Here is a 22,238-nt window from a genome sequence, read left to right as displayed (position 1 = left end):
ATATGGGATCATTGTTGGGGGGGGCTTAATGACACTACAATGAGTGTAATTCTTTATTCTTCATCCTCCATAGGAAGTTCCTCTTCCATCATCTCCTCATCCATATATTCTTCTTCCTCATATTCCTCATCAGCGGTTGCTTCTTGGTATTGCTGGTATTCGGAGACGAGATCGTTCATGTTGGATTCAGCTTCAGTGAATTCCATTTCATCCATGCCTTCACTTGTGTACCAATGCAAGAAAGCCTTGCGACGGAACATGGCAGTGAATTGATCATTGATACGCTTGAACAAGTCTTGGATAGCCGTGCTGTTACCAATAAAGGTACCCGACATCTTGAGACCCACAGGAGGAATGTCGCACAAAGAGGACTTTACGCTATTGGGAATCCATTCCACAAAGTAGGACGAGTTCTTTTGCTGCACAGCCAACATTTGGTTCTCAACTTCCTTGGTGGACAAACGACCACGGAAAATAGTAGCCACGGTCAAATAACGGCCGTGACGAGGATCAGAAGCAGCCATCATGTTACGAGCATCAAACATTTGAGAGGTGAGCTCCGTCACACTAAGGTTGCGGTATTGTTGAGAGTTGAAAGCCGTCAATGGAGCAACGCCCACCATGAAGAAATGAAGACGAGGGAAGGGCACTATATACAAGAAAAATCAATCACGTGATCCAATTTCATTGCCATGGCAAAAAATAGACACTTACCCATGTTGACACAGAGCTTACGCAAATCAGAGTTAAGTTGACCAGGGAAACGCAACGAGGTGGAAACACCCGACATAACAGCAGAGACAAGTTGGTTGAGATCAGCATAGTTGGGGTTGGCAAGCTTAAGAGTGCGGAAGCAAATATCATACAAGGCTTCGTTATCAATGCAAAAAGTAGCATCACAATTTTCCACAAGTTGATGGACCGAAAGCACGGCATTGTAGGGTTCAACAACGGTATCAGAGACCTTGGGCGATGGCACCACCGAATAAGTGCTCAAGATACGATCAGGGTATTCTTCACGGATCTTGGAGAGCAAAAGAGATCCAAGACCTGAACCGGTACCACCACCAATGGAGTGAGCAAGTTGGAAACCTTGAAGACAATCGGTGCTCTCGGCTTCCTTGCGAACAACATCCATGATAGATTCAACCAACTCGGCACCTTCAGTGTAATAACCCTTGGCCCAAGAGTTGCCAGCACCTGATTGAGCATGGACAAAGTTGTCAGGGCGGAAGATTTTGCCATAAGAGCTGCTACGGATGGCATCCATGGTGGCAGGTTCCAAATCCACAAGGACGGCTCTATATAAAATGATGAGTATAACTTTTTTCTTCGTGCAACGTAGATCACATCACCACCATCAAGATGCATGCATACCTCGGGACATATTTGCCTTGATAGCCTTCATTGTAAAAGACATTGATACGCTCCAACTGAAGGTCACTATCACCAACATAGTTGCCATTGCCATCAAGACCATGCTCAGCACTGATAGTCTCCCAGAATTTTTGGCCGATCTATAGAGAGGTGTGAGTGGATGCAAGAAGAAGCGTGTCACTCTACGACGTACCTGGTTACCACATTGGCCTAGATACAACGCGATAAAAAAGTGCGTGAGATATACAAGAACAAGCCACCTTCAACATGACAATGCTACTCACCAGCTTGAACGTGAATGATTTCTCTCATGTTGGAATGACGGTATAGATTTGTTTGAGGTAGATGCGGAGGAGGGAAAGGCTATTGTAGTGGTGTGAATAGATAGATATTAGGCTGAATAAAAGAGAGAGCAAACAAACTTACAGATTCACAGAAGGAACGACTTTCAAAAAGTAAGGTGAGTAGGAGGGGGTGGTGTGTGTGTGTAGTGTGAGGAAGAGGTTGAAAGAGGAAAAAGAAGTGTGTCAATAATGCTCGTACCACAAGTCTAAATGAGTTTTTTCGTGTCTTCCACTAAAAAGGCAAAAAGGTGTCCACCACACACACACACCCAAACATGTACATCCAGCTAATCAGCCAAAAGTGTAATATTGATACATACATGCCATGCATCTAAATTGCTGCATCCTATGTGTACATTGCAAATCCATGGTCAACCAATGCATGATGACGACGTTGTTGCTATCGCTACCACATCATCCTTGTAGAGATGGTAACAATAGCAACGTGCGATGGGGTGCACGTGTTTTAGAATGAGGATTATTATGATCGATGATGATGATGACAAAAGAATAAATCACGTGGAAACGCACAGATCAAGTATGTGTGTGTTATGATACAAATCTCGAACAATGCAAACTTTATGAACTTTTATAATAAAAAAAAAAGATGATTGAAGATTTACTCATCGTCTTCCTCGTCAACAAGAGTCATGGCAATACGATCCAAATCACGTTGACCATCTTGAGTGATACGGCGACCACTATTTGTTGAAGGGTTAGATTGGGAATGATGTTAATCCATGGTTGATTGACTTACCCCTTCTTATCCTGTTCAAGGACACCAATCTTCTCAAGAGCCTGAAGAACACGGCGGTTGATAGCACCAGAGGCATCAACGTGGTGGGAAGGACGAGAGCCACGGTTGATACGGCCACCATGAACCTTCTTCAAGGCACCAACACCAACGTTCTTGCGAATGTAAATGTGGCGGGCAACAGAGGCTATAAATACATGTCATGAGCTATGCATCCCCTATCTAAAGCTAAGCCCTGTACTTACCAGCACGGACAAAGAACCAATCGGAATCATAGGGAGCCAATTCCTTGTGGGTACCGGTCTTGACAATATCAACCCACTTGGGGATCTCGAGCTTGCCAGTACGCTTCAAGTAGGCAGAGTAAGCCTTGATGAATTCTATTGTAGAGATAAGAAAAAACAGATACATTGAGAACATCATCCTTCAAAGCCACGTCCTCTCGTTCACTAGGTCGCGTTGTGTGTGTGTTGCCAAGTCGAGTTGGTTGCCATGGGGACCATCGCAGGTCAATGACATTTCAATCGCACACCACCCACCAACCAGCACCTCGTTGTTTCAAGAGAGCAAAAGAAAAAAATGTTGTCAAGATAACTTACGGTGAGCGTTGACGTCCTTGACAGTGATTCCAGGCATGGCTATATGTTTGCGGGTCGAAAGAGGGCGAAAGCTTTTGACGGCCACAAATTTTTCTTCCTTGAGCGGAGCTGTTGAGGCGGTGGATTGGTTCTTCTTGGAGCTCCTTCGACCTCACATTCTTCTTCTATGATCGATGATGGCTAATTACTTTTGTCAATTCCATTTCTTTTGAGATAATTGTTTCTAAATCCATGCGTATATTTAAATGTTCATTGTTATGAAAATACATCAAACATCTCTTTTGTCTATACCATCTTCCACCAAGAGTCTAGCATTTTGGTACATACATGTCAAGAAGACAGTCTTTACGTGATTCTATGTGATTCTACCCATATCATAAATGGAGTATACTCATGCATACATTGACCTCTGTAATCATCCATGTACTCTTCCAATACTTTATTATTGGTGTCCATTATTATCATTGTGTCATTGTTCACATCCTCAGAGGTTGTGTTCTTTGTGATATGAAGTGTCGAAATAAAGGTTCTAATCAACATGGATCTCCTGATCACAGACAATGGAAGAGACTGTATATATATGATACATTGGCACCTTTGTTCCTACTTTGTCGTAATTATATGATCCACGATCAACAAGGCTGAGCTCGAATTTCGATTTTAGGAAGGCCCATCATCCAAGTGCCTTGTCAGCTGCTGCTGCTGCTGCTGCAAGTTAATTCATGCCGCGTTTCCTTGCGCTCTTTCGGCCCCAAACGTTATTCTTCTCCTGACTCTTTTTTCTCCCAACATGTCAGCTGTAGTAGGGATCGCTTGGATTGTCTACGGCATTCTTGTCACAGTGAGTAGCCGCGTCGTCCATGGGCTGTTGTGTCCTCACTGTCATTGTACTCATTTATGTCGCTGTTGCTGCTGTCAAGGGCTTCCTCGGTGTCGCTATTGCTTTTACGCGCCATTACCAACACAAACATGAATCCGAAGCATTGGCTACCATCATCACTATCCTCGCGTTGACATTGGTGCTTGCAACCGTTGCTTTGGTTCCCATTGATATCTTTTTGGTCTCGTCCACGGTGGACCAGTCTACGGGCCTCAAACAGCCTTGGGCAACGCCTGATAAGATGGATCAGATCACCATGACAGTACAGATCGTTTACTATGGTATGTATGTGTATGTATGGATGTATCATTTGGGATCCTGTATTCATCATGTTTTCAAGCATGTTATGGTGCGATTGGCTTGTTTAGCTTCCTTGTGATCCCATTTGCCTACTTTTATTACGAAGAATATGATGATGAAGACGAGCAAAGCAACCTGGATCGCATCTTGGGCGCATTGAAATATACGTCGTTCTTCGTGGTGATTTGCGTCCTGCTGATTGTGGCGGGTTTATTCGTGAAACCTAGCCAGGAACCACCAACTTTGGGATTGGATTGGCTGGAGAAACTATTGATCGGAAACAGTAAGTCATACTTATCATCGTAGAGTACATACAAGGGTGGTCATTCATCATGCATTGTTACAACAATAGATGGTCTCAAATCCTTGTCGTTTGTGTTGGCGTGTCTTATCCTTGTTGGCATGGTGGTGTTTATAGGCTATACAGTACGTGTGAGGTTGTGTGTTACTACGCATGGATCACATTGGAGTCTAATGATCGTTCAAAGGCCCCAGGACTCTCACTTTTACCATTAAGCATGATCAAAGGTCGTCGTAGCGTGGACACAGAAAAAGAAGATATCAATAGCCGTATCGCAGTCAACCGTGAGAGGCAGCGTGAGATTCAAGCCCGTTATTCTGGAACAGCCAAGCCCAAGAGTATGAATGATAGACACGATTTGGATCGTCTCGAGGACGAAAGAAGGTAACGTTAAGGAGAGAGCGGCACAACATGCATCCATGACATCAACCACCTTTGTTCTTTAGAGCCTTATCACGGATGTTGAACACCATTGAGCATGATTCGGGAACCACTTGGTATCGTGTAATGCGTTGGTTGAGACCTCTGGAGGTACGTTGTAGGGTATTTTCAATCCATGAGGCACCTCCATGCTAATACATTTAGTAGCTCATTACAGGCGTTTTCTTATTGCTACTCTCTCTTGCAATCACAGTATCGATCTTCTTGACCATGTATGTATGGGCACTTCTAGACGCTATCGGTTGACTCATTTATTATGTACATCTACTATTAGCTTTGACAAGATCAATTCTTCGATTTGTGGAAGCAGCTGCGGATACGTGATCAATCATCCAGACTTGTTCAATCCGATCAACATCATCTTTGTCAAGTTGGCCAATGTATTCCCACTCGATTACATCTTCATGGTACTCTTGATCATCTACTTTTTCTTATCGACCATGTCGGGTGTTATCACCATGGGTGTACGTTTATTGTGGATATCACTCTTCAAGATTCGCAAGGGAGCGACCATGCCACAAGCATTACTTATCTTGACCATCTTGATGACATTGGGGTTGCTCGCAATGAATTACTCGCTTACAGCTGTCGTTGCCCCTGGATACGCCCATTTTGGCAGCCAAGTCTATGTACGTGGTCGGTCATGAAATGGATGAAGATGCTGTTGCTTATATAGTGTTTTCTTAGTGCAACCACACGATCACGGATACCACACGCGATTGCAGTGAGCATAAGGAACTTATTGTACCATGCGATATCTACGCCCCAACAGGTAACCACGATGGTGATGGTAATGTTGTGAGGAATCTAACATCATGCATTGTTTCTTGAAAGACATTTGTACACCAACCACTGTATCCACATTGATTGATCGTATCGCTATCAATGCACCCTTTTTCGGCGTCGTGCTGTATTACGCCCAGTGGGCATTCTTGGTCGTTTACGTCATTGGTCTTTTGGTGGCACTCTTTCGAAAGCGGCAGAATAACGTGGATGAAGAAACAGAGGATATGGATGCAGATGAAGAACAACAAATATTGCTTCGTGGAGAATCAAGCAGACAGCATACTTATGGCTCCCAAAACTCTGGTCATGTATGATGCCTTCCAAAGTGTCGAATCTATATATATATCCCATCATTATCAAAATCATATGAATTACATACAAGCTAGCCTTTCGTTTTATTCGGTATCAGCAGACATTGGGAGAAGATCAGCTATGATAGGGGATGGCGTGAAGAGGAGGAAGAAGAAGATGGACGTCGTTCTTCATGATGGTATTGTTGGGTATGAGAAAATGAAGAAGATATACTACTGGATGGTCCGCTACTACTATGATCAGGATGAGAAGAGGATGATGCATGGGCTGCTGGGGTAGAAAAAGATGTCCGTGTCATTGATGTCCTTTGTTGCTGAGTGTGATTTGAAGGTTCAAGAAGCATCATCAAGTATGGAAGCAATGGATTATTATCATTATTGTTTTCAATGGGTTGCTGTTCACGAAGTAATGAGCTGAGAATATTGAATGCTGCTCGAATGTGAGGATCCTGCTGTTGTTGTTGCTGTTCAGAATAATCCATGATGGTGGGTGGTGCTGGTGGTGCCATATTTGATTTTGCAGTAGTAGAAGATGAGAAAGAAGAGGGTGCTGTTTGTTGTTGCTGAGAAGGTTTGACGATGGTGTCAAGCACTTGAAGCACTCTGGATGATTGTGAGAGCAATAGATTGACATTTTCTATTTCTTCAAGCAGCCTATTTTTCCTCTCTTGCAATTCTTGCCGGAGCTTTCCTTGATCGAAAAGAAGGGTGGCAGCCATCATGACAGCCTTGGAAACGTGGGATTGATCATCATCTTGCTGTTGTTGTTGTTGTTGATGATGATAACCGGTGCTGAAATCCCTTGATGATGATGTTTCTTGTTGATCGCCCATCAACACCTGTATCAATGTTCTGAAATGTGGAAGATGTTGCTCTGCTGACTGATAGAGGTAATGATCATTGGATTCCATGGATGATGATGGTTTGTGAGCATCGAAGCAAGGAGGTGATGAAGAATGGGTGTGATGGTTCCAGCTGTGTTCGTGGGATGGAGGAGGTAGGTATGATGGCATGGTGTTATCCTCTTGCTGATGATGATGTAATACAGAATTCATAGCTGTCAAAGATGATGACGTTTGCTGCTGCTGTTGACGTTGTCGAAGATTCACAACGCTAAAACGCTTACGGCGTTTGATGACAGTGCGCTTCATGGTGACCGGACGCTGTACGTTGTGCAGCTTAAAGTATAGACCACAAGCGTTACATATGGTGTGGCCGTTATCATCACGTCGCCATAAAGGGGTTGTAGTCGTTTGACAGTTGAAGCATTTTGTTACCGATGTTGCATGTTCATCATGTATACTCTGGGGATGATGATGATGATGATGCTGTTGTGGTGGTTCACTTTCAACCATGTTGTTGTGTGCTAATGTATTTGGTGGTGGTAAACTAGGTCTCCGGTTGTTGTTGTTGTCGGTGGTGGTTGAATGATCTTGATAACAAGAATAGTGACTTAGTGGTGGTGATGAGGATGAGTTGTCTGTTGTATTGGTTTGAATAATTGGAGGGAGTCGCGTAGTAGAAGAAGAATTATCCATTGTTGTTGTTGGTCAAAGATGAGTGAAAGAAAATGATCATTTAAGAATGTGCTCACACACTACACATGAAGAAGAGGATATTGGCAAAAGCATATGATAAGAGCGATTAATGTAGGCCTTAATGCAAGATAAGATATCAGTCTTATCTATCCGCCGACAAGACATCATCCCTAACGAGCCCGGAAAAGATAATGCCGCTTGGTACAACCACAAACAATCGGGTGCAAAAGTCCTACTTTTACTCGTGAGAAGACTCGTGTGTGGGCTTGGCGGGCGTGTATCTCTCTATTGCTTCTTCCTTACGATATGCGCTTTACTGCTAGCATTATCACGTTGGCTTTGACAGCCACTGCAGTCAGCGCTTGGTCACCTCCTGACTTTCACTTTTTCGACCAGAGCAACCCACAAGGCGACTGGAACCAACAACAACAACCCGTTACAGAGGAACCCGATTCGTTTCATGTTCTCAAGAACGACCAATTGCAAGGCTACGAATTGCGCTTGCGCTCCGTGCGTGCCAACAACCCCGTATCATGTGAAGAAGGAATTCAGGTAAATGGACTTCTTTAATGGCTACTATGGCATTGCGTTGCTAACGAATTGTGTCATTCAGTACTCGGGCTATATCGACAATTTGGAAACTGACGACCACTTGTTCTTTTGGTTCTTTGAGTCTCGCAACTCTCCTTCAACCGATCCTCTCGTCTTATGGCTTAACGGTGGTCCAGGTACGTGTGTCTTTATGCAAGGGTTCTCTCTTTTATTGCTAGGTTACTAATTACGGAATAGGTTGTTCGTCCATGATGGGTCTTTGGATGGAACTTGGGTAAGTCACTATCAAAGAATACCCCGAGATACAATGATTTAACGTTTATATACAAAAAAGCCCTTGCTTGGTTGATAAGACTGGCAACGAAACCGTACGCAATGAGTACAGCTGGAATAGCGTCGCCAATGTTATCTTTTTGGATCAGGTAAATGCGTATTTGTCATCCATCGGTTCATTTCACTTATATTTTTGAAGCCCGTCAATGTGGGTTATAGCTATGGCAAGACCAAGGTCAAGACTTCCAAGGAATCTGCACGTGATGTATACGCCTTTTTGCAATTGTTCTTGGGTCAATTCCCCGAATACGCTTCCAATCCATTCCATATCTCTGGTGAATCTTATGGTGCGTACCTTCTCTTTCTTGAGCTTACAAGAATGGATAACTGATATCAGCATTTATATATAGGTGGCCACTATCTTCCCGCTCTCGCATCAGAAATCATTGCAAACAACAAGGTCGCTGACGAGAAGGGTCTCTTGCTTCTTCCATTCGAGTCAATGCTCGTGGGTAATGGATTCACAAATCCGCGTACCCAATATAAGTACTATGAAGAATATTCTTGTGCTCATGATAGCCCTTGTAAGTATCTTTATTACCTCACTTCGCTGTACATTCATCCCTTTTCTTTCTTATATAGACAAACCAATCTACAGCGAGGAACAATGCCAAGAACAACGTGACAAGTATCCTCGTTGCAAAGCTTTGATGGATGTTTGTTACAAAGTGCCGAGTTCCTTGACCTGCGTCCCTGCCAATCTTTATTGTGAGCGTGCCATTCAAGCACCTTTCGACTCAACCGGTCTTAATCCTTATGACATCCGCAAGCCTTGTGCTGGAAACAGTGGTCTGTGCTATGAAGAAATTGAAGCCATCGCCAAGTATGCCAACAAGCCCGAAGTGCGTTTGGAATTGGGAGTTGATGAAGAGGCTGGCGTATATGAAGGTTGCGATGAAGGTGTTGGTTACAACTTTGCTACGGCTGGTGATGGGTAGGTTGCATGTGAACTATTTGACTTTGGTCTCCTTGGCTGATGATTGCTTGCTTTGTATAGTGGTTTCGACTTTACTCCCCAAGTGGCCGAGACTTTGGAATCAGGTGTCCGTGTCTTGTTGTATGTCGGTGATATGGTAAGTCGACACCTTTACATATACTCTATGCCTTGTGCTGACGTTTTACAATCAAGGATTGGATCTGCAACTGGTACGGCAATAAAGCATGGTCCTTAGAAATGGAATGGTCGGGCCAACAAGGTTATCGTGAAGCTGAGGATGAGCCTTGGATCAATCAAAAGACGCTTGAGAAAGCTGGTGAAGTCCGCTCCTACGACAAGTTGACTTTCTTGCGTATTTTCGATGCCGGCCACATGGTTAGTTTCAGATCATGAGCATTGTTATCATGTATACTCACCCATTTGAATACAGGTTCCTTATGATCAACCCGAGAACGCCCTCGATTTCTTCGGCCGCTGGTTACGAAATGAGCCATTGAACGCCTAAATGTAGCTATATTCTGTACCCAATGCTGATGATGATAAACATTCATCTTGAATCTATTCCCATTTGTTGAATATTGCTTGCAGCTACAAAGGTGATGAATGCTATGTGTACATACTCCTGCATGATAACCATCCATCGATAAGCATTGATAAGCTTTATGGCGCTGATCGATGCCTACGTACGTATTTACTCGATTTGGACATGTTTGACTTTTTTGGTATGCGCCTTGCATGTGCATTGTTTGACATCAACTTTGAGACCAGTTGATCAATTAGAATCCCCAAAGCCATCAAGTGCAGCTGACGACATCATCCCTTAAAGGATACCACTTCCGAATAACTCTCGTCAATTTCATTGATGTTAAAATGTAATGTATCTTTAGTGATAAGATGAATCGCTATCTGTATCTGTATGCTCACTTCGGTAGGGGCTTGCTGTCGTGTAATAGCTATACGCATCTTCTTCATCGTCATCGTCATATTGGTCCCAATAATTATCATCATGATCATTGGCTGCTCGAGGATCTTTGTAATGGTTTAGATGTCTCATTAACCATTTGATGCTTCTCACTTGGTATTTGTCTTGGATCTGATTTGAATGTTCGAGATGATCATCATCCAAGATAATAACCACCAGCTGCTGACGATTGATGACGTTGCTTTCGAGGGCGTGATCTTTGGGCTGATGTCCTTGATTACAGTATTGGGAGTGCCAAGATGTATGTTGTCACTCAACGTGCAATCCACCGGTACTCTTTGGTTGATACCCTCCTCTACTTGCTAATCATTGGAACCTTGGATTTCTTCAAGATAATCATTGACCTTGGCCAACCCCATCTTTACGTAATGTCGCTACCAGCCAAAAACATTTGTTGTCTTGCAAGCAATAAATGAAGAGGGGTTTGATATGTAGAAGAAAGAGATGATGTGTGGTGCAATATGGGCGACAACATCCTTTTTATGTACCCAGTGGGCGTGGGTACTTTTGGGCTCACAAAGAGGAGCAGAGAGTGATAAACAAAGAGCATGTTGGGGATGATGCATGGTTTGATAAATTGGGTGTCGAGCACCTTCGCGGTAGTGTGTTTGAAAGTGCCTAAGGGATGGCGATCGTTCATCCATGGATCGTAATTAGCATTACCAAATTTAACCAAGTTGGCAATGTCCATCACCAAACAATGACAACAATCAGCCATCACGGCATCGTTTCCAATGATCTATCACTTATTATCACAAAGGGATTTATCATTGACAAGCTACCTTTTAGATCCTTTAGAGCGCCATTATGCATGTATGTCTGGGCATTCGAATACTGCTATTAGCAGCAACATCGATACCAGGAATCACTGTTGACAACATCATGGTGTCCAAACCCGCTTTACTTGCTCGATCACGTAGACGTGTACTATTGCTTGCGAATAAGTCTAGAGGTGGTCATCTTTAAAGTGCACACCAAAAAAGTCAAGCATGTCCAAATCGAGTAAATACGTAGACATCGATCAGCACCATAAAGATTATCAATGCTTATCGGTGGATGGTTATCATGAAGGAGTATACATAGCACTCATCACCTTTGTAGCTGCATGCAATATTCGATATATGGGGATAGCTCCAAGACGTATCTTTATCATCACCATTGGGTATGTACAAACTTTGCTATGGCATGTGGATTGTTTACATAATATGGACTCTTTGACTCATTGACATCAACTAGGATGTCCAAAGCCATCACGTGCAGCTGACCACATCATTCCTCAAAGCATACGACTTGTGGATAACTCTCGTCAATTTCATTGATGATGCTAGAAATGTAATCTACAATAATAATGGGGCAATGCAATTCTTCCAATGGAATAAAACTACTATCTATATAAGCTAATCAAAGACAATCTTGGTACCCTTGAACTCTTGTACAGTAGGTCTCTGGCGTTGTGCTTCTGATAAAGCCTTTCCAGGTTTGGTGCGACCTCCATCCTTGTTGGATTTGCGACGCTTTTCTCGTGGTCCATCTCCATGATCATATCCTCTTCGCTTTCCACGATGTTCATATTCCTGTTGTTGATGTTCTTCTTGGGTTTCACCTTGATCTTCTTGAGAGGCATCATTCGATCCTTCTCCTCCTTCTCCTGCTGCTGCCGCTGCTGCCGCTGCTGCTGCTTCTCTTTCCTTTACCTTACGTGGGCGACCTCGGTTATAAGCTTCTTCAGATGCATACTCAACACGAATCTTTCTTCCATCCAACACGTGTTTGTCAGGGGCACGAATAGCACGTACAGCAGTATCAAGGTCTCCAAAGTCAATGTATCCAAAGCTACAATCATCATCAGCATAAAGAAACAAGAGCGGATCATGTTGTCATCGTTATCGTACCCTTTGCATTTGCCGCTATCTTCAAAGGTTGCAACACGGACTTTACGGATATGGCCTAAAGACTCAAATTGTGCTTGGATCATCTCTGCTGTAGCTGTGAAAGGAAGATTGCCGAGGAATAGAGTTGGGCAAGGTGGATTCTTTTGTTGAGCACCTTTGACGGGCTTTGTAGTGCTGCTGTTGCTGGTGGTATCTGACTGGATAGGCTTAGGTTTGGAACCTTCTTGCTTGTTGAAATCATCTGCTGGCTTGATTAACAAAGGTCGTCCATCCAATGGATATTCATTGAGCTCCAAAGCTTTCTCGGCCTCACGACGTTTAACAAAGAACACATAGGCGAAGCTATACAAGAGGCGTCATTCAAATGGTCAACTTTATCCTACCCCCCATCATGCGTCCTACTTACCCTTTGTTCTTTTTTCCTCCTGAACCTTGAGGACACACCAAACGTACCACTGTTCCACATCGTCGAAAGTATTTGCGAATGTCTTCAGGTGATGTGTTGAAGCTGAAGTTGCCCACCCAAACACCAAATTCCTTTTTCTTCTTGGTTTGTTGCTCTTCATCCTCATCATCTTCTTGCTTCTTGTCCTCGCCATCCTTGGCAGTCGTCTCTTCATCATCACTGATAGGAATCTCTCCTCGCTAATACATACATACATTAATCACTTTTGCCACCACTATCACCATCCTCCTCCTCGATTACCTTGCGTTTCTTGTTCTTTTCCTTGAGTTCCTTCTTTGCTTTGCGTTTCTCTCGGTTGATTTCACGCTGTAGCAAGAATGGTCAATAAAGCCTGTTTGCTTGGCTGTCAATGATCGATCGCACGTTACCTGTGTGTCGCGATCAAGCTTGGCTCGTTTTTCAGCACGCTTCTTGACCTTGCTATCCTTCTTTAAGGTATCCTCATTCAAAGGAACGGCACTGAATGTGGCGTTGAGATCAAAGCTGTCATCGTTCTGGTTGTCCATCGATCAAGTAGTGGTAGAAAGTGGTTGGTGAAAATTGTTGGCTGCTTTGTTGCTGAATTTCAAAAGTGTGGTCAGTGGCTGCAAGCGCTGGAACCTCCCCTTTCCCCCTCCCACTTTCTTATTTCAAAAAGACATCACACACACTCTCTCTACCTATGACATGGATAATGATAGCTTTAATAAATCTTTGTTTCCATGGCAACATTTGGTCACGTGATATTTTTCACAACTTGGGGATAATGATGGTGGGAATCAAGGTACCTGGATACGAGTTTATGGCGCACGTAATAATGTCATAAGTGAAATTTTCCCGTGTACATACAATGCGGTGGTGATACACTATTATGGACCCACGGGTGCGTTTTCTCGATTCATGACACGTGTATGCTTATCCAAGCAACGATGTGACTACAAAATAGATGGCGGGTGATGGTATAATAGGAGACTATGAACACAATGGGAAATGGTAGCAGAATGTGAAACGATGGGAAGACCAAGTATGGGAAAAATGTTACGTGGAAACAGGAGAATCCGTGGTTTGATAATCAAGTACCCTTTGGTCCCTACGGATGAAAAAGAGAGCGTTTATTTTTCACAAGGCTGGGAATATATCCATTGCCGCGGAAACGTAATCACCCGTGCATTTTGTGTGCGTATCCCGTTTCCACCATAGAACGTATTTTAACCACAAGAGGAAATTACGATCCAGTACAATTAGCTGCATTTTTCTTCCCTCCCTTGTACAGCTGCGGTTGCTGAGATACGGTATGCAGTGAAAGTATGCGTGTGTGTGTGTGTGTGGTGGCAACCCCGCTATGTATAAGTATAGCGTCTGTAATGTATTGTAGGCTTCGAAACAGGAAGGTGGGTTACATAAGTGGTTGATACATCGGAGGACCCTTCGGTCCCTACGAAATCGTGCAAGGGGCACGGAATTTGGGCTCTGGTGGGAAACGGGACAAGCGGGATGGTATTCAGCGACTGGACGGGAACATGTTTTATAAGCCATATGGACCAATCAAACATGGCCTGTCATTCAGAAACCTTCGGGAATTAGCATTGTGTGCCGTGAGAGAAACAATAGTTACCAGGAACTTTATTCATTTACAGCTTAGCATTTTTTTCCCTCTTCTTCCCCCACACACCACCCACATCAAGCGCTCGGACAAAGTCGGCGGCTGGGGTAACCCACACAACTTTGGTTATGTCGCTGGGTTTCATTACAAAACGTTTGCTTCATCCCACATATCTTGTTTTAGTTAATTATCCGATAGCATCGCTTCAACGATACATTCTTATGTAAAGAGTGGGATCATAAAAGGTATTCTTCATATACAAAGCTATAGATTTGTATTATAACATGTGATGGGTAATCCGATAGTGTGAGTCGATGCGTGTGCATTTATACAAAAAAAGTGTGTGCGGGGATTGGGTGGAGGAGCAGAACAAAGCAACAATGGGGGGGTGGATGAGGAGGGACAACGGGACATTTGTTGCTTTGATTTGTGTTCCCGCTTCCTATTTCAATATTTGTATCTTGAACGTTTATCATTTTGGTTTCTCTCTTTTTGTTTTTACCATGTCAAGGAACGCCCTTTTAATGCCATCCCAAGTTTTCATGCCTGCACAACAACATCATTATCAAGCTGCTTTTCCTCCAAGACATTGTCCTCCTTCCCCACCTAACACAGCTACTTCATCACCATTGCATAACGCGCCATCTTTTCAAAAGGAACATGCAAAATCATCATGGCATCATCATCATCATCCATCATCATCAACAACTCCTTTGGCATCTCGCACAATGACCAATGCTTGTACTAGTATCACAACATCAAACGAAGATACATCATCAACATTTCTCAACCTTGAACGAGTTGTTCGACAATATAGTGAGCAGCCGGAACTGCTTGGTTTGATCCTTTCTAGTAAAGTGGAAGAGGATCGTCGAAGAACAGAAGAGGCACGGCTAAAACAAAAAGAGATCGATTATCTCTTACAACAACACCAACAACAAGATGGCGAACCACAACAACGATCAGATACCTACCGCAGCAGCAACAGCAACTGGCAGCCGGCTGGTTATACCCAAGGTGGCGAAAAACGACATGATGAAAACAAACTCCAAAATTCTTCCACACATCGTCGTAGTAGCATCAGCTGGCAACAACAACAACAACAACCCAATACTACTAGTGCCTACCAAGACAGTACTAGTTATCCAAATGAAATGACGACGATGGCTGCTGAATCATCAACGCTTCCGCGGATCCATACCCCGCCTCAACATCATCACACTCCCATCCGAAGAAATTCCGCGGTAAGGCATTCTCCCGGTACCAGCTGGAGACATGAGCCTTATCCAAGTCGCCATGATACTACTACTATACGAAGACGAAGCTCAAGCAATATCGACATGCTTCTTAGTCATTCCCCAAGGTTATCTCGTTCTTCATTGCCACCCATATCCACAACACCACCCCCTAATTCATTATCCAAAGAGCCACAGTCCAAAAGGTAAAACCTTGTTATAGAGATAATGATTGATTTTGATGTGATACTAATCTTGTTTACATAGTACATATGACCATCCTTATCGTAGTCCCCCACTTGTGGATAGCGAAAGTGAATCAGATATGATATTACCACCTCCAGGTCCATTGGTATCATCATTGCCTCCTCAAATTGCTGATCACAGCTCTGACAAGTTACCTATTCCACCCATCACCAACATCCACCGTAACCAAGAGTCATCCTCATGCCCTCGAAGACGTCGTCGTCGAGAAATGCAAGCTATAAGCACGATCATAGAAACCAAGGAATTCCCATACAATGATGATTACTTGTGGAAGAACAATGGCAACACCGTACACAAGAAATCAGGCTATCGTAGCATATACTACAAGTGCTCCAATAGTGCCAAGGTAAGAAAGAAAAACAAACACCATCATGTACGCATCCAAAAGTAACTTAACGATGATCTCCTTCTTTATTTACAGGGCTGCCCAGTGAATAAGACCGTGACCTTTAAAGAACATGGCACCTATCTCATCAAGTACCGAGGAGAACATCTTGAAGAATGCAGTCGAATAAAGCGTATTATTGATGTGTAAAAAAGATGATGCTGTTGCTATGATGTATCTATTGCTTGGAATGCTTCTTTGTCTTTTTCTCCTTGTTGGTTTGGAACCACGTCCGTGCAGGTCGTGAATAGATCTCGGAAGCATGCTTGAGCAGGTTTTCGCTCTTTTGGACCTTCATTTCAGCTTCACGAATAGCACGTTCTTGCTTTTCCTCTAGTAGGATCTCTTCGATTTGTGGTGATAATTGGTCGACCTTCTTTTTGTACTTTTGAATCGTCTCTGCTGGGATCACACGATTCTTGACTTGAGAACCGGTATTGGCTGATTTGATGGCCATTTTGAGCATCTTGCGGTCAGCTTCACCCACCAATGTGACGGATCGACCATTACGACCAGCACGAGCAGTTCTACCCACACGATGCAAGTATTGGGCAAATTGATTTGGCATGTTGTAATTGATGACGACTTCAATGCCCTTGATATCCAAACCTCTTGCTGCAAGATCAGTGGCCAACAAGTAATCCACCTTGTGATCACGGAAAAGTTCCAATGCTTCGAGACGTTGTTCTTGTGTAAGATTGCCATGCAACTCTGCTGCTCGTAAGCCGAGTAATCCAAATAAAATCTTCATTTGATGTGCTGCCACTTTGGATCGGAAAAAGATAATGACCTTGTTCTTGAATGTCCTACGACATAAGGATACGAGGACAGCTGATCGATCTGCTTCCTTGTGTGCACGAATACGAACGAATTCTTGAATAAGTCGACTAGCAGCCTGATCACTACGATCCACAAACAAACGAACAGGGTGGTTCAACGACATGCGAATAAGTTGATCCACATTGTCGGTCATGGTAGCAGAAAAGAGCATGGTTTGTCGGGACTTTGGGCAAGACTTTACAATCTCATTCAATTCATCAGCGAAACCATCTTCGAGCATACTAGGTAGGATACCATGTTAGCTTAACTCCATTCCCATCCTTGTAGTATACTACTACTACTACTACTTACCGATCAGCTTCATCCATGACAAGAATTTCACAAGTATCCAAAGCAAATCCTGCAGAGTTACGCACGTGATCGATTAAACGACCTGGGGTGGCCACCACAACATCAGGCTTGGTCTTGAGTTCAGCTTCTTGACGTCTCAAATTCAAACCACCGACACAAAGACAAAAGGAGATATCGGTGTAACTTGCAAGCTTGGTGGCAACGCTATGCACCTGGGCTGCCAATTCACGCGTGGGACAAAGAATAAGCACACGAGTGGCTGGTGTTTGACGTGGACGATAAAGCAAACGTTCAAGAATGGGGACAATGAATGCAGCTGTTTTGCCGGAACCAGTGACAGCACCACCACAAATATCCTTGCCCAACAATGCTACTGGTATAGTTCTTGCTTGAATCTCGGTTGGTTTGACAAAGCCGACACCCGCCAAACCCTTTTGAATGGGTCGTGACAAGTTCATGGACGTAAAAGAATCGTGGGATGCTGTGGGGTTTTCTTCATCAGGTGCAAAGTAAGCGCGCTTACGCTATGGATCAAAGAAAGAATAAGTATATATGCACCTTATTATTGCACTAGGTATACACTTACAGCTTCTTCAGCTTCATCATTCTTTTCCTCGCTATCACTTTGGTCTTCGCTTTGGCCTGATTCTTCCTCATCACTCTCAGAGTCATCGCTATCCGAATCGTCGTCCTCGTCATCATCCTCCATGGTCTTGTCTCGTGCACCACCACCAAAGCCATCAGCAGCAAGGTCCTCATCATCATCATCAACATCAGCTTGCTCCTCCTTTTCAGCCTCGGCAGCAGCAGCTATTATCATACAAACGTCAACACCATGACATCCATAATATCCATCCTTTCATGCACCCTTACCCTTCTTCCGTTTCAACTTGTTTTCTTGTCGTTTCTTTGCAATAATCTCATCAATCGATGTTCTCGCCACTGTGTTGGCCTGATAGATAATAAAAAGTGAGCAATAGGAATCGATTTGGCATGCACTCTATAACACACACCTGTTTTTGCTTGAGCATATCACGAGCAGCTGTAAAGTCCCAAGCATGGCTCGGTCCTGACGATCCACCTCCATCAATGGCAAAAGTAAACTGGGGATCGAATGCTGAATCGGTATTGTCGTCCTTTGCTGCTGCTGCTGCTGCTGCTTTCTTTGACTTTTTGTCAGTCTTGCGTTTCTTTTTGGCGGGTTCAGGTGTTGGCTCTGGCTCCTCAGCCATTTCGGCTTCTTCATCGACGATCTTGAAAGAGTCGTCATCCTCCTCAATGGTCATTACAAAATCGTCGTCGACAGCCATGGTGTATGTGTGCGTGTGTGTGCGTTGAGTGAATGAAGAAAGGTTAAGTCAAATGCCACAAACCGAAAAATTTCTCTTTTGTTCGGCCGCTCCATTGACAACATTCAAGCGTTGTGTAACTCGAACGCCCTGTCAACATCAAGCCATGGAAACATGCATTGCCAACAGCAACGAAGAATGCACTACAATTAGCTAGTAAATTGACATGATACAACCAATACATAAATTTATTGTAACATCCTTGGATGTCGTCTCTTCTATAATGTATACATGCTGGCGCTTATTATCTCTCCCAGCGAGAATGATGATGGAGGTCATATGTATAGTAATTCTCATCTTTACAGATCAAGCCTGCAACTTTTTGCCATCCGTATTTACAGTAAGAGTATACCTCTATCCGAGAGCATCTTGTGTGAAAGTTTTGAGTTTGAGATGACCAATCTCAAGGCGTATGGGCCATACACACCACCTCTGTTCCTGTCAAACCATCGTATCTCCTACATTTGGACACTACCACTCAAGACTTTTTATAATGAAGAGTGTGATTTTTAAATGGATGATGTTGATCAGCATGTCCCAGCGAACCTCTTGACAAAGTTTCAAGATCGAAATGGGGAATCCCAAGGTAATTCATACTATTTGGATAAACCATGCATCCGGCGCTGACCTGCTTCCGGCTTACATAGTCAACCCCACAAAATACCCTCCCATTCAGATTTATACAACGAAGTATGGGCTTTTTATTACAACAGCTTTATAAGCATGTCCAAGAGCACATTGTGTGAAAGTTTCAGGTTCGAGAGCGGAAATCTCAAGATCAAGAATTAACTTACAGTGTTCAAGGAGGTGTCTCACAGGTCAACCTACTTAAATTTCCAGCTCTTCCACCCCCACGTTATCTTCTCTTCCGCCCCATTCTCAACTGTTGGCCCCATTCAAGTACAACTACCACCTGCAAATGATTGTCCTGCCTCAACACGTCATATCAATCCTACAGCTATCTTGATCCGATTGTCTTTGACTGAAAGGGAAGTCTATGGCGTGTACACAGCCTTCTTGTCACTGCTCTAATACAACACACTAGTCCTTTGACACTAAACCTTCTCTTGCACACTCCTCTTACCACGACCAATCGTAACAGCATTCATTCCAGCAATTGCTATGAACAAGGGCTTTACTCCATTGTCTCAAACAGCGTTCTTTACTTGCAGCAACTTGTCTTGCGGCCTTGTCACGTGACCCACAGATAGCCATTGTATAGAAGCAGCTTCGTTTATGCATAGCAACTTTGTCCAATACATACGACTTCTTGTTAATATGAATATGGATCTGAATATTGGTTGGTGTATGGGATGGAAGGAAGTGTATACATTGTTGGTTTGGTTCCCTAGGCCCATTTGGAACGTGAGCTATTTTGGATGACGCGCTATCAGCTATCAACTACGCCACAATACAAGTAACCTTTAGCTGGTTGAGCTGTGATGGAAAATGACCAAGAAAGGGATTGACCAACAGCTGGATGGAAAAGAAGACATGTCAGCCGCAATATTGGGTTTACAATGGTTATGGATGGAAGGATGCGATCAAGTGCAGTGATGAGAAGTCTTGGAATGTTGCTTTGGTTGCTTGGCGCGTCATCAATAGGAATGATGAATCATACCCTATGCATACGGCTGAGGAGGAGGGTGGTTCGGATGGAATTGAGGAGAGGGCTTGTGTCTTTGACGAAAGGAGGTATTTCACAGCTATGGATGATACTGGAATAATACTCGAGCCAAAGCATACAACACCTATTTTGCAATCATGGATGAGGGTTGATCATGACGACAGCAATCAAGTATAGTATGACACAATTATACCTAATGACTCTATATGTTTTGCCCGTATGTACCCTATTCAATTTGGCTATATTGTTCCCTTATGTATCATGTACGTACATCGTCCACAATACCGTGTCTACGTGTTCTTCGACTTTTTATTGAAAAATTGGATTCAGCATAATACTTTGGGTATCGTACGATCAGCTTAGATGTGCAAGGGGCGGATCACTTGGTTGTTTTCTGCATTGAAAGAGGAACTGCAAACGTGAAAGGTGGAAAGCGAGATATCATATATATGGTGGGGGTGTTACACAGTAGGTTACACAAGTTGGTTCAGGAGTGAAGTTGCATAACTAATCGATCGATGTAATCCGCACAGACCAATAGCTTAATTACGAGGGCTGTTCTCAATTGAAGTCTTGAGCAGTGATCGATCTTATGGAGCTAAAAGCATAGGATATTGTGGAGGGTACGTATAAACAGTAATAGCTGTAGCAAGCGGGGTGGCATGGGGTGCACGAATTGGAGCGAACACGAGGAACAAAGAGACCACTCTTCTTCACTTCCACTTCACAACAAAAGGTAAGCTTGTCTCCATTTACAAACTACAACGCGTTAATTGCTGGCATTCCTTACAATGTACAGCGTTCATTGGGGTGCACATGTGGTCAATGGCGACACTTTCCAGCTGCAGACATTCAACAACAAGTACGCGCGCGATCTGCCCATGACTCAAGCTTCCATTGCAATACAACATGTACGTTCCATCGCTGCATTCCTTTATTATTCAAGTTGGATATTGAGGTACTAAAGTTCACGTGTAGTTTGCTGTTCTCGCGTTTATACGAGATGCAAAGGGGGCGTCGTGTGTCGTGTGTATGCTTTCCATGGTTGTCATCAAGGAGGGTCGCAACCTATTGTTACTATGGGTATGTCGACATGAAAAGCGAACGTTATTGTTACCTTACACTTCACTTACTGTAGCTTGGACACGTTGGATTATGGTACCTGTGGCAGCAACAGGATACGGATCTCAAAGCAAGAATGCTGTATGGTTGGCTCAATGGTATGCGTGGTATTGGATCTACAAAGCGAAACCTGTTAATTAACGAGACGTACAGTGAAACAGCAGCAAGACAATATGGATAACATGGCGATACGGTTTTATTTGGGGCAATGATGCTATTGAGAAATACCACAAGGTAAGAGTGTTCATTGTGGGATTGGTTGGATTCAAGTGGACTTACCAAACGCCATACAGTGGCAGATCCTCTTTCGGCGATACTATTATTATCAAGGCTGCACGTCAAGGACGCCATTGTACTGTACTTTCCAGTGGAGCTCTACATGTTGTGCCCGGGGACAGTGCGACTCATGTTGCGGCCTCAGGGATTTAAAAATGCATCCTCTGTTCGCACGGCTCCATCGTTTTACGGCTATTGATCTCCTTGCCTTTAGAGAGAAGATGGTATCTCTATTGATGCGCTTCATCGCGTCGATCCACAGGAGAGTACCGGTACAATGACGTTTCTTTGGCTGTGCGCTTTTATTATTACTTTATATCCTGATGGCCTATTTGGTTCCCAAGTCTGCGGGTGATGATTGCGTGATTCAGGTATGTAGGACTCTCATGCTTTTTGGAGAACTTTGCTGAAACGCCTGCCATTATTTAGAGGGACCATTGCAGAGAGCTGCTTGTCTTTTGGTGCTTTGAC

General features: G+C 43.6%; 9 protein-coding genes across 9 annotated transcripts; 4 read left to right on the top strand and 5 right to left on the bottom strand.

Annotated features, from left to right (window-relative positions):
• Positions 1-53: 53 nt before the first annotated feature.
• Positions 54-1,689, bottom strand: O0I10_005642 (tubulin beta-1 chain; the record flags this gene model as incomplete). The annotated part of the gene is made up of 5 exons (XM_058485680.1): positions 54-649; positions 715-1,301; positions 1,378-1,517; positions 1,571-1,587; positions 1,662-1,689. 5 exons carry the CDS (start codon positions 1,687-1,689, stop codon positions 54-56), a joined length of 1,368 nt encoding a protein of 455 aa, XP_058343515.1.
• Positions 1,690-2,340: 651 nt separating this feature from the next.
• On the bottom strand, positions 2,341-3,111 carry O0I10_005641 (40S ribosomal protein S19; the record flags this gene model as incomplete). Its single annotated transcript, XM_058485679.1, has 4 exons — positions 2,341-2,422; positions 2,479-2,662; positions 2,721-2,855; positions 3,075-3,111. The coding sequence occupies 4 exons, from the start codon at positions 3,109-3,111 to the stop codon at positions 2,341-2,343; spliced, it is 438 nt and encodes a 145-aa protein (XP_058343514.1).
• Positions 3,112-3,864: 753 nt separating this feature from the next.
• On the top strand, positions 3,865-6,096 carry O0I10_005640 (uncharacterized protein; the record flags this gene model as incomplete). Its single annotated transcript, XM_058485678.1, has 10 exons — positions 3,865-3,915; positions 3,995-4,235; positions 4,295-4,537; positions 4,607-4,680; positions 4,743-4,939; positions 5,002-5,086; positions 5,144-5,208; positions 5,271-5,625; positions 5,684-5,768; positions 5,831-6,096. 10 exons carry the CDS (start codon positions 3,865-3,867, stop codon positions 6,094-6,096), a joined length of 1,662 nt encoding a protein of 553 aa, XP_058343513.1.
• Positions 6,097-6,212: 116 nt separating this feature from the next.
• Positions 6,213-7,631, bottom strand: O0I10_005639 (uncharacterized protein; the record flags this gene model as incomplete). The annotated part of the gene is made up of 1 exon (XM_058485677.1): positions 6,213-7,631. One exon carries the CDS (start codon positions 7,629-7,631, stop codon positions 6,213-6,215), a length of 1,419 nt encoding a protein of 472 aa, XP_058343512.1.
• A 306-nt stretch (positions 7,632-7,937) lies between these two features.
• O0I10_005638 (uncharacterized protein) lies at positions 7,938-9,958 on the top strand (the record flags this gene model as incomplete). Its single annotated transcript, XM_058485676.1, has 10 exons — positions 7,938-8,183; positions 8,245-8,359; positions 8,421-8,457; positions 8,518-8,605; positions 8,656-8,803; positions 8,867-9,040; positions 9,099-9,450; positions 9,514-9,589; positions 9,646-9,828; positions 9,884-9,958. The coding sequence occupies 10 exons, from the start codon at positions 7,938-7,940 to the stop codon at positions 9,956-9,958; spliced, it is 1,494 nt and encodes a 497-aa protein (XP_058343511.1).
• Positions 9,959-11,832: 1,874 nt separating this feature from the next.
• On the bottom strand, positions 11,833-13,299 carry O0I10_005637 (uncharacterized protein; the record flags this gene model as incomplete). The annotated part of the gene is made up of 5 exons (XM_058485675.1): positions 11,833-12,268; positions 12,328-12,669; positions 12,734-12,972; positions 13,034-13,099; positions 13,162-13,299. 5 exons carry the CDS (start codon positions 13,297-13,299, stop codon positions 11,833-11,835), a joined length of 1,221 nt encoding a protein of 406 aa, XP_058343510.1.
• Positions 13,300-14,878: 1,579 nt separating this feature from the next.
• On the top strand, positions 14,879-16,412 carry O0I10_005636 (uncharacterized protein; the record flags this gene model as incomplete). The annotated part of the gene is made up of 3 exons (XM_058485674.1): positions 14,879-15,816; positions 15,878-16,223; positions 16,299-16,412. 3 exons carry the CDS (start codon positions 14,879-14,881, stop codon positions 16,410-16,412), a joined length of 1,398 nt encoding a protein of 465 aa, XP_058343509.1.
• Positions 16,413-16,440: 28 nt separating this feature from the next.
• On the bottom strand, positions 16,441-18,703 carry O0I10_005635 (uncharacterized protein; the record flags this gene model as incomplete). The annotated part of the gene is made up of 5 exons (XM_058485673.1): positions 16,441-17,323; positions 17,394-17,917; positions 17,980-18,203; positions 18,267-18,345; positions 18,407-18,703. 5 exons carry the CDS (start codon positions 18,701-18,703, stop codon positions 16,441-16,443), a joined length of 2,007 nt encoding a protein of 668 aa, XP_058343508.1.
• Positions 18,704-21,160: 2,457 nt separating this feature from the next.
• On the top strand, positions 21,161-21,672 carry O0I10_005634 (uncharacterized protein; the record flags this gene model as incomplete). Its single annotated transcript, XM_058485672.1, has 3 exons — positions 21,161-21,280; positions 21,348-21,452; positions 21,508-21,672. The coding sequence occupies 3 exons, from the start codon at positions 21,161-21,163 to the stop codon at positions 21,670-21,672; spliced, it is 390 nt and encodes a 129-aa protein (XP_058343507.1).
• Between the last annotated feature and the right edge of the window lie 566 nt (positions 21,673-22,238).

Source organism: Lichtheimia ornata (assembly GCF_029851405.1).
Source record: "Lichtheimia ornata isolate CBS 291.66 chromosome Unknown scaffold00023, whole genome shotgun sequence".
In the NCBI taxonomy this organism is placed as follows: domain Eukaryota; kingdom Fungi; phylum Mucoromycota; class Mucoromycetes; order Mucorales; family Lichtheimiaceae; genus Lichtheimia; species Lichtheimia ornata.
Note: the sequence above shows the minus strand (reverse complement) of the source record. Positions and strands in the feature narration are given on the sequence as shown.